This window comes from Chaetodon trifascialis, chromosome 3, assembly GCF_039877785.1.
Source record: "Chaetodon trifascialis isolate fChaTrf1 chromosome 3, fChaTrf1.hap1, whole genome shotgun sequence".
Taxonomy (NCBI): Eukaryota; Metazoa; Chordata; class Actinopteri; order Chaetodontiformes; family Chaetodontidae; genus Chaetodon; species Chaetodon trifascialis.
This window is the reverse complement of record NC_092058.1, coordinates 12,001,413-12,014,806: the sequence shown is the minus strand read 5'-3', so window position 1 is coordinate 12,014,806 and position 13,394 is coordinate 12,001,413. Positions and strand designations below refer to the sequence as shown.

General features: G+C 41.2%; 1 protein-coding gene across 3 annotated transcripts in view; it reads left to right on the top strand.

Annotated features, from left to right (window-relative positions):
* vgll4b (vestigial-like family member 4b) overlaps positions 1 to 13,394 on the top strand; it is a 42,313-nt gene that overhangs the window by 10,186 nt on the left and 18,733 nt on the right. Inside the window, exon 1 of one of the 3 annotated variants that reach the window (XM_070959011.1) lies at positions 7,148 to 7,585. The exons of the other annotated variants lie outside the window; for them this stretch is intronic. Within the exon in view, the coding sequence (XP_070815112.1) occupies positions 7,504 to 7,585 (82 nt within the window). The 5' untranslated portion in view covers positions 7,148 to 7,503. Of the gene's footprint in view, positions 1 to 7,147; positions 7,586 to 13,394 lie in introns of those variants that run through there. 3 annotated transcript variants of the gene reach the window in all.

Here is a 13,394-nt window from a genome sequence, read left to right as displayed (position 1 = left end):
GCTGCAGGATGTTGATCGCCACATGTCCCCTCTCTTACACTCTCTGATTGATGCTTTTCACTTGCCAGCAAGAAGTTTCACTATTATACATCTTTCAGAACAAACAATGAAAAGTCATCCACTACACCGAAAAGGCAAAGTTGTTTCATAGACGGAGCTTCTCGATCCCGATGCAGCAGCTGAGTCAAGTGGTCAGATTCTCAGGTTTTAATGGGTCCTCCCCTGATAACAGTGGCTGCTTGAATTTGAGGCTGTGGCTGCTTCTCAGAACTCATGTCCCACGTTCGCTCTCAGTAAATGCCACGCTCGCTGGTCCCATACCAGCTCTGCTGTCTTAGCGAGGGAGCTGTTTCTCAGGGCCGTGCTGACCACACATACTTTGCATTCTTCTCTTTTTGATAGCACTCGCCATAGTTACTCAGAATGGAATGAAACAGGATTGCGAAGCTTCTCACAAAGATGAAGTTAACCTTTGCAGTAGCTGAAGAAGTATTACTGCTGAGACACATTGAGTTTTCTTTTTGACTCGTGAAGTCACTTGAGTTGATTAATGGCTCCACAGTTGAGCTAGCACACAACATAAAAATACAACAGAGCATTTATTACATTTGAACTTCTTTTGAGTTTAAGTGAACACATTTAAAGAAACATTAATCATTATGCATTTATTGTCTTTCTCTTCCCTCTTATTTTAATATTAATTGGAGGATTGGTGGTGTTTTCCCCAGAGAATCAATTATTTTGAAGAAGTCAGGAAAGGTGGTACATGGCAATACCTGATGTGTCTGTGAACACACTCCTCTCAGAGAAGTATGTGTAGTATTTGTAGCCTTGGCATCCGGTGATAAGGTTGTGTTGACAACATGTGAGCGCACTGAGGCTGTAAATCCAAGCGCAGATGCAGAACATGAGTGGTGATGGCACAGAGCCTGCTGTCCCACGTAGGAGCTGTCTTAGCCAATAAATGATAAGCCCCTGGGGTCAGTTTGTTGCCAGCTAACTGTTAGCATGGCAAGAATGTTGTCATATGTCCTGGTGGTCAGTAGAGGCACTGACCATTTTCCATTACCAGAAATAAGATATGCTTGGTCTTATGTGTTTGAAATGGTTGATCTTCTTTGAATTACCAATAAAACAAACGTTGACCAGCCTCAAAAGGCTCATCTAAACGCTGGATATGCCATTTTAGCCTGAAAGAGTGAATGCTCTGTTGAAAAGAGGTGTCACTGCTCTGCACGTGCTATCCTTTACACCTTTCCTGTTCCCATACGAGACACATCAGTCTCAGCTTACTGCTCAGAAAAGACTTGCATCATGCAATCAGATCTCAGCTGCGTACCAGGCAGTTGCATACCTGTAATAATATAGAGTAGATAATCTTGCATCGTGTGAGAGTGCATCCAGAGTCTGCCTCATGTTTGTTTTCTTTATGCTATAAACAAATTTTGGTAGGCAGGCTGGAGGGGAAGAGGAGGTGGAAGGAGGGAGAGCACTCATTGACCAGAGAGTGAGAGAAAAAAGATCTGGAGGAGAGAAGAGGTTCGGGGATGGACGTTTAACAAAGGCTGCCAAGGCCTGATATTGCCTTGTAAGAGAAGAGCTTTGTTAAATTGAGGGGGGACAGGTAGACAGCAGGTCACTTTGAGAAAAGAGTGAGATGGTTTGTTGAAATGGTAAAAGAGAGGCAGCACAGATTGGCTGTAAGGAGGAGCGGCAGTACAGATTTAGATGTCATGGCTGCGACAGCCTCAGCTGGTTTATCTTGTGTCTGTCACTGCAGATTATTAAACAATACTGAGAAACCATGATGATTGTTGGCGTGATGGTCCTTTTAAGTGGCACTGCTACGCGATATTACAGTATATTATAAAGCATATTCGCCATCCAAAAACAAGAGTATTCTTGATGTTTGATGGGCTATAACATGAAAAGCAGTACATTTGTATTGTACATTTGGATTATCATGTACCAGCTATTAGTGCCTAGGTATGTATCATACCAGAAGCTACGTTCCCTGCATGGTCTTGATTTATAAATAAGTATTTTAGAAAGATTTACATGTTAGAATTTGATCCTGCAACTTCACGTAAAGGAAACATAATGTACAATGTAATATGATTACATAATTGCTGAAATTGAACATACCCGCAGCAAGTGAATGAATGCTGAGCTGGTGTTTAATAATAAACAAAACCTTGGATTTGTCAACGTCCGACAGGGTTTCCACAGACAAACACAAAGGTGGGAAATGACCGAACAGCTTCACTTCCACACAATCACCTGTTGTTGTCATTGTTTCCGTGGAGCAACCTGATATTTCCCAGGAACACTCCCAGGAACCTTCTGTGAGGGTGTCTTGTTGCAGCTGTGTAATTTTGCCTCTGAATGCTCAGAAAGATGATGTAAATGTCCTCACAGAAAGCCGAGCTCAGTACAGTATCCTAACTTCTGCTTCAGGTCTGTCCTGCTCTGGTGACTTTATGTTATATGTGTAATCTAACCTGTTACCGCCTCCAAGAGCTGAAACAACATATTTCAGAGTGTCTTCAGTCCATTGTGTCACCGTGTAAACAAAGTAGTGGTGTGTTGGTGTTTCAACAGAGGGTACCATAAAGTAGTCAAGTATTTGGCCTGTGATCTCTGAGTTCTTCCACTCTGGCTTATTAAAGATCATGTCAAAAATCAAGTTTAAAGGAACTCACTCTTCCTTTATCCATCCTCAACAAGATGTAAAGGTCATTTCGGAAATAAATTCAATGGAAATGCCAGGAAGGAAGCAGGAAAAGTGAGAAAGGCAGAAGCAAGTCAAGCGTCTTTTCTCCACACTCTACCATCATCCTGTGGTCTTTTATTCTGCCAGTGTTTGTGTCACAACACTGGAGCATGTTAATAAGGAATTAGGATGAATCACCACCTGGCCTCTGCAGTGTGTTGTTATCCAGACACACCTACTCCCAGGAGAAGCCCAGACCTGTTGAGAGAGACATTCAACACCACGGGACATTAAGTAGGTGCAGTTGTGCTTTGTCCTGATAGATTAGATAAATAAATAGACCAGCAGGAAGTAAGTGAAGGTAGTAATGAGAGGAAAGCAGGAATTCTCCAGCTGAGATGAAGGGCAGATGTGTCTCCACACAGCTAAATGATATATGAATGAGTAAGCGTGTGCACTGATAGATCCGATACCCATTTCATTTTGAGAGTAGAGATCAAATCAGATTACAGAGGTTCAACTCGAACTTTTATTTTGTAATGCCAAAGGATACTACAAACCAGCTCACGCATGTAGTAGTTGAATTATTCATTGGTAAAATGAGGTTTTGTGTTCATGCAGTGATGCTATTCCACAGAAGTTAGTATGACATGCTTCAGGTTTTTTTTTTTTTTTTAACAACAGCATTACCACAGCTTGCCTTTTCCTATAGCTGACATCACTATAGGTCATTAGCTTCACAGCAAGCTCTTTGCTCCTGAGTCACACTGGGCAAACGCTGAGGAGAAAAGGTTATTACCACAGTAGGCTAAGTTATGTGTAACAACTTGTCCCTATGGAAGAAACAGGTGGAATTTCGTCGACTTGTTGTGTAACCATTAATCTCCTCAGTATACTTATTCAGTCTTACGACATGCCAAGCCAGAACAAAGACACTGTGTTAGAGACTGTATTTCCCTTTTTAAGTCAGCTTTAAGTCAAGTATTTGGGATAATTGAAAGACAAATGAGTAGCGAATGGAGCAGCCAGAGGGAAACATGTTGTGCATCTAATAAGCAGCAGAAATACTAAACTGGACTGAAGTACTTGGTAATACAAGTGTTTTTCATACGATTAGTTTCATTTTGATCAGGCAGAGTCAACTTTAATTGATAATGTGACACTTTTTTTAACTTCTGATGGCTGATTAGTATTTCTGTAAGCATGCCCTATGTTGTACACACAAAGTAAAGGTAGTCATAGTCATCCTCGGGTCACTCAGTCGTCCAATTTACTGCATGAGAGACACAAAGTCTGGGCAAAAGTGAAAACACACACTGAGTCCATTTTAGGCAATTGGGGAGCCAAAGCACAGGTGGTCAACAATTCACCATCCAGATGATACATTTTAGCTTTCTTTGACAGTCTTAAGAGATTACGTCAATTATGAGCCATTATGTCATTACGGGGAGCTCCGCTGAGCTGCCTCATTGAACTGTCTAGGACTCTGTGCTAGTGTCTGACTGGTCTGCTGCATAGTTTAAATGTTTTAAGATAAAGCTACCTGTGGATGCTGATCAGACTTTTAGATTCAGACCTTTTTTCAAGGCAACCTGCTGAATTTTTATGTCCCTTGTTTTCTGACAATTGCTTCAGATTTAGCTGTTTTGCCTCTTTAAAACATAAAACTACTCTAACTAGTCATACTCTAACTAATGCAGTTTGAAAGAATCATCCTACAGTATCATCAGACATCTGTTAAAAATGTCACCTCTGAATAATTTCAGCCTTATTTATTTATTGTATTGAAGACACCTCTTGGTCTTATTATGCTGATTTAGATTTTGTATCACATCTGCTTTTCTTCATACTTGACAGATCTTGTTGATAGCTTTCATACTGCTGCATTGGCCATTTATATGTCATAAAAGAAGCCTCTAAACTCAGTGGGACTATACCTGGTTATGATAAAGGTTAAAAAACTCCATCATAGTTATTAGTAGTGACTTCAAATAAATGTATATAACTTATAGGATTATAATTGTAACATGGTGTCGCTTTTTCCTGTGGAGAAATTACCCGTAATGGTGCTGCTTTATCTAAATAAAGCAGAAATCTATTGTTGCTGTCTTCTCCAGCAGAATATGTGTGAAGATGTTTGCAGGATGTATGAGTTGCCGTGCACCTGAACCAGCTGAGGTCTTATTAGAGTTTTTTAATTACATTTTTGCTTCCTTGAACAACTTTTTCTGTATGTTTTCACACACTTGATGCAATACGAATTTGGCAATAGACAACAAATTGGGGGTTCAGGCTTCTTCCTTTGAGACGTTTGGGCCTCTGAGTCAGTTGTAACCTGCAGCAGCAGCTGTAGTAGCTCCAGCAGCACTGAATGAACCCTCTGTCTGAACTCAGCCGTGTTGTGTGTGAAACTGGAAACAATGGCTGTTCAATGAGACAAGAACCACGTTCCTTAGTTCACCGTTAGAGGGGGAGGCCGCGAGGGAGGAGGGGAGAGGCCTTTTGTGTGTACTTGTGTACGAGAAAGAAAGGGGGGAGGTGTTTGGAAAGATGTGGAATGATGTGTGTTTGAGAAGGGTAGATGTATGAGTGCGTCTGTGTAGATGTGCACACACTGTGTTGGTGTTTGTTTTGTAGTCGTGGCTTGTGTGTGTGTGTGTGTGTGTTTGCATGAGAGGATGGATGGGGGGGGTAAACAAGCCCTCTGTATAATTAGTCTGTTAATCCATTTTTGAGCTTTGCTAGAAGTTAGGAGAGGCCTGTTTTAGTGTGACAGAGGTCAGTGAAGCAGCCATAATGTCTGTGTCAAACGCTGCCTGATGAATTTTGTGTTTTTACCCTGCCTGAAGCTCAGGATAGAAAAATAAATCCACCTGCCTTGAAAGCTTTATCTCTTCTTCTAGATCTCTTCCTCTTGGTTTCTCATAATTTAGTTTCCTTGTTCTGTGCTCAGCTTGTTTGTATTTGGTTATAGCAGTTTCACCAAGGAAAAGAGCTGGAATGCAGCACCGGGTCATTTCTCACACTGATTTCTCTTTTTGTAGAACTGGTGAATGATTTCTTCTCATTTTAGATGCCATTTTTTATTATTTTTAAGAATACGGTACATTAAAATTTGACTTGAAAATCGAAACCATTGAGGTGGCAGGTTTCAGGTATCACAACCAGAATCGGTTTTGTTGCCAAATAGGTTTTCACATACGAGGAATCTGTCGTGGTGTTTTGATGCTTAATAACAAACATAGCAAGTAGAAAATAGTGACACCTCTCACTTCCCGATATGTGTGTTTTACGGGTATGCGTCACGGTGAAACACACACATGGCAAATGCGTAAACTCACACTGAAGCGCAGCCACACCCCGCCCATTATCTTCTCAGTCAGATACCCTGGAGGAAACTCTTTCCACACAATCCATGTAATCTGATGACAGTCATATTCACATTCTATTCATCTATTTCCTCTTTTCATCCCATTTGCCTCCTGATCTTTCCACATCAGTCCCCTTTTTACTGAGGATAAAACCTGTGTAGAGCCCATCTCAAACACCAGGGGGCAGGAGAGAACCACTCTGAGACTTCACTGGGCCTTGGTAACTTTTTAAGACACTGATAAAGAAGTGAAGAAGAAAGAAGTAAAGTTTGTTTTCATCCATAAGAAAACTATAGACAATTTACACACATTTGTTCTTCATGTAGGTTATATAATATATTCTATTTACATTTGTTACTATGCCCATATATCTAATTGAGGTAACACTGTGGTATAAAGAAAAGTCCCTAGTCTGTTATATTATTTTCGTTTCTGTTGTAAGCAGCTACACACTCACACACACACACACGCACGCGCAAACTAACAAACAAAGCAGACTGAGGGCAACCATCATCTTTGCCAGGTTTATAAGCAGAAACCCCATAAAAGGAAGCGTGTTTTTCTGTTTTCATTGTCCTTCCAGTGATTTGTAAAAATGTCCTCCTTCCCTCAGTGTTTGTTTCTCAGCTCCCTTCTTCCACATCTGTAAACAGTCAATTCAAAGCGACTTGCCAAGCCCTATAACTTCTGTGCTGTCGCTATATTATTCTCATAATACTCCTGCAGGGACTCGCACCTTGTCATAAACTCACAGCAACCTGAACGTACTTTTATTGCACCTTTAATCTCCTCAGTTGTCACTTCTATTTTCCTTTCTTGGGCTTCTATTGCACCTCAGCAATCTCAGCGATGTTTAACATCCTGTGGCAAAACTACAACACTGGGACTTGTGATACTTTTCAAATTCAATTCGACATTTCTGCGGCTCTTCGGGTCTCTCTCTCTCTCTCTTGCCACTCTCTTTCTCTCTGGATGTGTTTGGAGGGGCTGATCTTGCGCGTAAAACATCCCTGATATTTGAGGCGCTCCAGGGATTTAGCGAGCATGCCCAGTGCGCCCCTGTGAGCAGCAGAGGAAACCACTGGTGCAGCGCAGGAGTCATACCAAGCATAGCCTGCGTGTCAGTGCAGTCGACTTACAGCTGGCTGTGAGGAGAACTGACGCTACTCTCTTTTTTTTGCCCTTTATCGCCGCGATACGTTTACGCGTGTGTTCAAAAAAAGTATCTTAAACTAATCATAGTAGCTGCGGAAATCCCTCTTCTGTCCTCTCTGCGGGGTTTTTATTTTATTAAGGGGGTTTCTAGACAAAGTAAAGTTGGAGGCTGGGCCTTTAGCTTTTTGACCGTCGCTTGAGAGAAGAAAAAAAGCAGCTTTTTTCTTTTTTTTTTCCTTCTTTTTTTCCGTAAAAACTCGATAAATGCTACTAACGAAAATGGACCTGTTGAACTACCAGTACCTGGACAAGATGAACAACAACATCGGTATTCTCTGCTACGAAGGTAAATCGGAGAGTTTGGGCTGCTTGTGGGTGTTGCTCCGGTTGTTTTTAAACCCTCGAAGTGGCCGCTGCCGTTACGCTGAGTTAACGTTAGCGACGTCGTTGGTCGGAGTTTTCACTAAAGTTACTCATGCTAACACTAGCTGTTAACTTCCACAGGCTTTGCAGGCCAAAAAGTTGGACGTTTTAACACACGTACATGAATTTTTACACGACTTCTTTATGTCGACTAAAAGTGTTTTTAACTTTTCGACGTCCATGCCAACGAACGTCATTTTTCCATGGAGCGTAGTTGTAACCGTTAGCAACGGCGTTAACGTTAACATTAATTTTCACGTTTAGCCATGCTAACACTTTTATTTGTTGACAAACTGGTAGCGTCTTTGTAAACTCAAAAGAAAGACCTGCTTAATGTTTGAGATGAACGGCTGGATACATGGCGGCGCTAAGCCATGTGTGGGTTTCATGCCTCTCCTCCTGTGGTTGACTCACTCTATTACTAGTTGTCCAGTTATTCTGACTTTCTGCTCTCTGTTATTCATGTCAACCTCTTGCATTCCTGTCTTTGTCATAATTGTGGGAAAATATTTGCCTTTAGTTGAAATGTAGTCTCATGGATTGACACAGGTTGTTGTTAAGTGATTTGAACGCAGTAGAACAAACTGAATTTGCATGTTTTTGTGGAGGTCTGGGATCTCTCTTCTTCTTTTCACATATCTGTGCAGTGTGGACCACAAGTTTATTCAAGCGTGAACAGTATATGATCTCGTGTTATGTCACGAAGGCACGGAGCAGGAGCTTCCATGTCTTAGCAAAGGGTCTGACTTTGGAGTAATGCAGCTCCTGCCCTCTGTGCTCACATGTCAGGGGCTGTAATATCATCCAGTCTTTCTGGGGGCTAAATACAAGTGCCTTCCTCCGTCCCTCTGCCCTTGATTGCTACTACAACCTGCAGAATGAACTTCAGCACTGAAAAAAAAGCAGGTCTGCAGCTGTCCAACTCAAGTCCACTTCAAATTGTAAGATTTTTTTTACATGCAATTATTTTCTGTTCTGCACAGAACCCAGTAGAATAAATGCCAGGATTATAAATAGTAAAGATTTGCTGATAGTGGTGACTAATTAGTCTCAATTTGAGGCTGCTTTATACAAAAATACAAAAGCTGCAGCAACACAAAGGAAAACATGTTCAGAAGAAACTGATCAAAAGGCTTTCTTTTCAATCTTTCTGAGCTTTGCTTGTGCCCATTTTTCTCCTACTGCTACTGTGCTGCAGTTAGCAGCTCCTCTCTACATGTAGCATATAATGAGCTTGTCATAGCTTTCTTGTTAAGACTGTGTGACTGAAACCCATTTTGTAGGTTGTTTGTCAAGTGGCCAGGTACCTTTTTATAGGAGCAGGTAGAAAATGAGGTGTGTGGGTTTTTTTTTTTTTTTCTTTTTTAAGTGGTTAACATTTGGTCAAGGTGTCTTTATACAAAGTTGTACTTTTTTCTGTTTCTGATGCTTTGTGGGGAAAAAAAGTGTTGTGTTGGTTGCCGTAATTCTTGTTTGACAAACTGCAGATACAATTCCTGCTTTTAGGCATGTGACTTTTCAAGTTTTGCTCAGGAGTTTGGACACACATGCAATGCTGGTGAAAAATAAGTGACAGTAAACTCACTTAAATGCAGCGATGGTAGATAAGACTGCCACTGGCCTGGGATTTAAGCCAATCAGAAGGGTTTTCTGTGTTCCTGCAAAGCTTCACCTTTCTCAGGTTTCATCCAGTCTGTCTCAGTAAAGAAAATTACAGAAGTTAAGAGGATGTATGACTACTTTTTAGTGGTATTTTTATACTTGTATATCCCCTGAGTGTCTTTTATCTGACGGGATAGACACAAAGCTTTATTTCTGTCTCTGGAAGCACATCACTGCAGGCCCATCTGTTTGTTTTTCTGGGTATTTGTGTGTGTGTGTGTGTGTGTGTGTGTGTGTGTGTGTGTGTGTGTGTGTGTGTGTGTGTGTGTGTGTGTGTGTGTGTGTGTGTGTGTGTGTGTGTATTTTGCTGACTGAGCTAAAATCTGACTCCATCATGTGCCTCATGATAAGAAAACAAAGATATATGAACAGGGAAAGAGCCAATCAGTAAAAGGAATGAAAGAAAAGCTCTTCATGTTCAAACATGTTGAGCCAAGAAGGGGTTGGAAGAGCTTTGTGCTAGTGTGTGTGTTCTGGCTTGTATGCTCGAGCACACAAACTCAGATACATTCAAATTCACACATATATGCACATTTATACTGGTACGCTGTCCCAAGAGCTTTAGTGTGGCACATGTAGACGTGATACTTATTATCTCACACATGTACTCGTACCCTGATCAAGACAAGTGTTAGATGTGTTAGTAAAGCATGTGGCCTATTTAAAAAAATATACATCAGAACAGTAATTGAAAATGCACACTACACAGTCTGACACATTTGACTTACCGTATTAATGTGATCGTTGGGGTTGATATCATTTGCAAGTTTGCACTATATGGACCTCCCCAGTTATCTGAAGTTTAATGATTTGAGGATCAGGCTGATTTTGGGAAGGATGTCAAGTGGCGTACAGCACACATCTTGTTGATGCCATAAAAGAAAGCAAGAAACAAGATAAATGTGGCTGTTTCATTGATATCTAGTGTTTTTGGGCTGATGCACGGCCACAGTTTAGTATAAGCCGGTGATCTTCATCCATTTCCTTCTGTGACTTTTCCGGTGCATGAATGTGCAATGATACGACAAAAAGAGTCAGACAGAGGTGTTTCTGTGGTTTAGTCATTTGAAAGTGTAGTAGTTCCGGATGTGTTAATTGGGTTATGGTAACACCAATCTTGACCTCAGTTTGACTGTCAAGGTTTGCGTGGATGTAACAGAATTGGGGTGGCTGAAAACAACCCAAAAATGATTCACGATAGAATCTCAGTTCTTATCTCTTATGATTCAGAATCGATTCCCAAATCCAAATCTTTGGAACGAAAAATACCGACCTCAACTGAAAGGGTAGTGCAGCACCCGGACAATCTACAGTGCACACACGCTCGAGTTATCTTGTAGTTCATCTTAAAAAAAAAAGGCAGCAGTTACAAGAATTTATTTTTTTAATTAATTGTAAAAATAATAACCTTTTGTGGGATGAGCGTGAACTACATTTTGAACTCTCTGCGCCTCCACTCAGAGACTAACATCAGTGAAGTGGAGCAGCGATCACCAGTAACAAAAGTTGCTGGCTGACTAGCACTCATTAGTGTTAAACAACTTCAACCAACTGAGGTGGAGAAATAACTTGGTGCTCAGTTTGTTTCACCCAGAAAACCCTGCCCCTCCTCACATCTTTCCCCAGAGCCACTGGTGCAGCAGAGAGGCTGCTCTCCACGGCTGAAGATATAACATTCATACCACAGCAAAGCCCCCCCTCACCTCCTCATTTTGTTATTCACATACAAGCAAAGGGCTGTAAGATGCTTCCAAATTCACTCATTAATACCATCACCTGTTTTAAAGGAAAAGGATGTGCATCATTTATTCTAATTGCCAGTTACTTTTCATATTGTAGTACAGTGGACACCAGTGAATGATTTGGCACACAGTATCCTGGAGCAAGACACTGAAAATAGTGCCCCCATTTCATTCAATCAAGAATTGCTTTTGAATATTGAGAATCGTTTCTGAATCAGAATTGATTCATGCGATGCCCAAAGATTCCTACCCTAGGCAGAAGATTATGGATGGAGCAGGTTTGCAAATTGGAAATTGGTTGGCAGATTTCAATTATTAATTAGCAATAATGACGTCTTATATTGTAGTTGGGCTTGAAGTGCTGGCAGTCAGTGCTTATGATGCCAGGTAGCATGGCAGGAAAGGAGGACAGGAGTCAAACCATGGTGTCATTGCCAGAAGACTAGAACAACCCAGTGAATGTCTGCCTCTCTGTGTGCCCTTAGGTTCCAGTATGTCATACAGGTTATGACATTATTACATTAACATTGTTGTTACAGTTACTGATGAGTTGATGTATTTTGCTTATCAACAACTCCAAGTTGTAAACAACTACTAACTGTAGACACAAATCTCCTGCAATCCCACACCAACCTGATTGCTTCCATTTAATTTCAAATCATTTTGTTTCCCAGCCATATTAAACTGTGGCGTTAATTATGTTTTTGGAAATGATTGTTTGTGTCAGTTGTGGCATTGATTTATTCTCAGACTCTCTTTCTGCTTTTCTGTCCATGTGTCTGCCTCTCTCTCCGACTCTCCCTTTCTCTTTCTGTAAAGCTGCTATCAGTTGTAGGCCTGGCATTGAGGGGTGCAGGGGAATGCTGACTGTCCCTTTTTGCTGCTGAGCAGGAGAAAATAAACAAGGTTGAAAACCTCCTCAAAGCCATGTACTTTTGTCAACTTCTTTCCCTCTGTCTGTCTTGCTCTCTCTTCCTCTCTCTGCCAGAGATCAAACCAATCTAACATCCGGTTTAAAAGTTCAGCTCACACAGACAAGAACTTCTGTGGAAGGGCTTTTTTGTGCGTCCTTTCAAGTATTTAAAGCCCAAAACCTCTATGGGCTTAAAAAATAAAGGCAACCCAGAGGGGCAAGTTCAGGTTACAGAGAAACTCAGCCAAAAATAATCACTTTCCTGCTTTGCAGAGACAGAAGAGGACATGCTTGGACTCATCTTTTTTTAAGTATCTGATGGAGGAAAGGAGAGGGGAGAAGGAGAGAGGGAAATGGAGATATGGAGAGGTTCACCTCCGTTTGTAATCCAATCTCATCCTGATTCCAAACTGTTTGAAGTTCTGTCAAGAGAAATGGGCTTTGATCATGTGGACCTAATGAACTGAGAGAGCAGAGAAGGGAAAAGACAGAATGGACTTTTACTTCTGTGCACCAGCCCCCTTACACCGTCTGCTGGTTGTGCAAATTAAAAAAAATGTTTTCTTGTAATATTGCAGTGTTCTTTATGCGCTGAACAAATGTATATTATACATGGCTATAAACTGCAGTACTGTGAGTCAGTATTTCTTGTCCATACAGAAATAGCTGCAGCTAATTTTCTCACACACAGAATAGCATGTCTACTTGTCAGTGATTGTGTCAGTACTTGGCTTCTTTCCTTGTTCCCATCTGTCTTTTGATCTGAAGGTAAACTGCACAAAAGACAGATGAGGAGAGCAAAGCTGAGGGTCGTTTCTAGTATTGTAATTCTGTGCGTCTGCCAATCTTTTTTTCATTTTGCCTGCTGCTCTTCAAAAATCACTGTGTTACATTTTACACCGATAAGCACATTTTTCTTTCAGGAGTCTGTCGTGGTGAAAGAGGCATGCCTTGCACAACTTAGTTTTAGAAATAAATCTATACACCCACTTGTTAGGTATACCTCACTAACTAATCCATTCTAACTCAGTGTTCAGTTTTTGGTCAAACTGCATCACAGGGTTGAATCATCATCTCTTTAAACCGCAGAGAACAAAAAACTGAACGTCACAGCCTTCATGAATGTGGGATTTCTCGCAGGGCTGCATTAGTTTTAAATAGGTGCACCTAATTGGCAGCTGAGTGAAATGTCACTCAAGTTCATTGTTCAGCAGCAGTTAGATCAGCAGTGTTTGACTCGTCCAAAATACAGTCAAATGTCTTATTTTTTGTTTGCAGGGGAAACAGTCAAAGATTCCCCCCTTGTTGAGCACTTCATTCCTGAACCTCTGATAAGCTATTATGCGTCCTGGATCCTGATTGGCCGGTGTGGTGTCATAGTCTCTCTTCTTTTATTGCCTCCCCTCTGTCCTGCC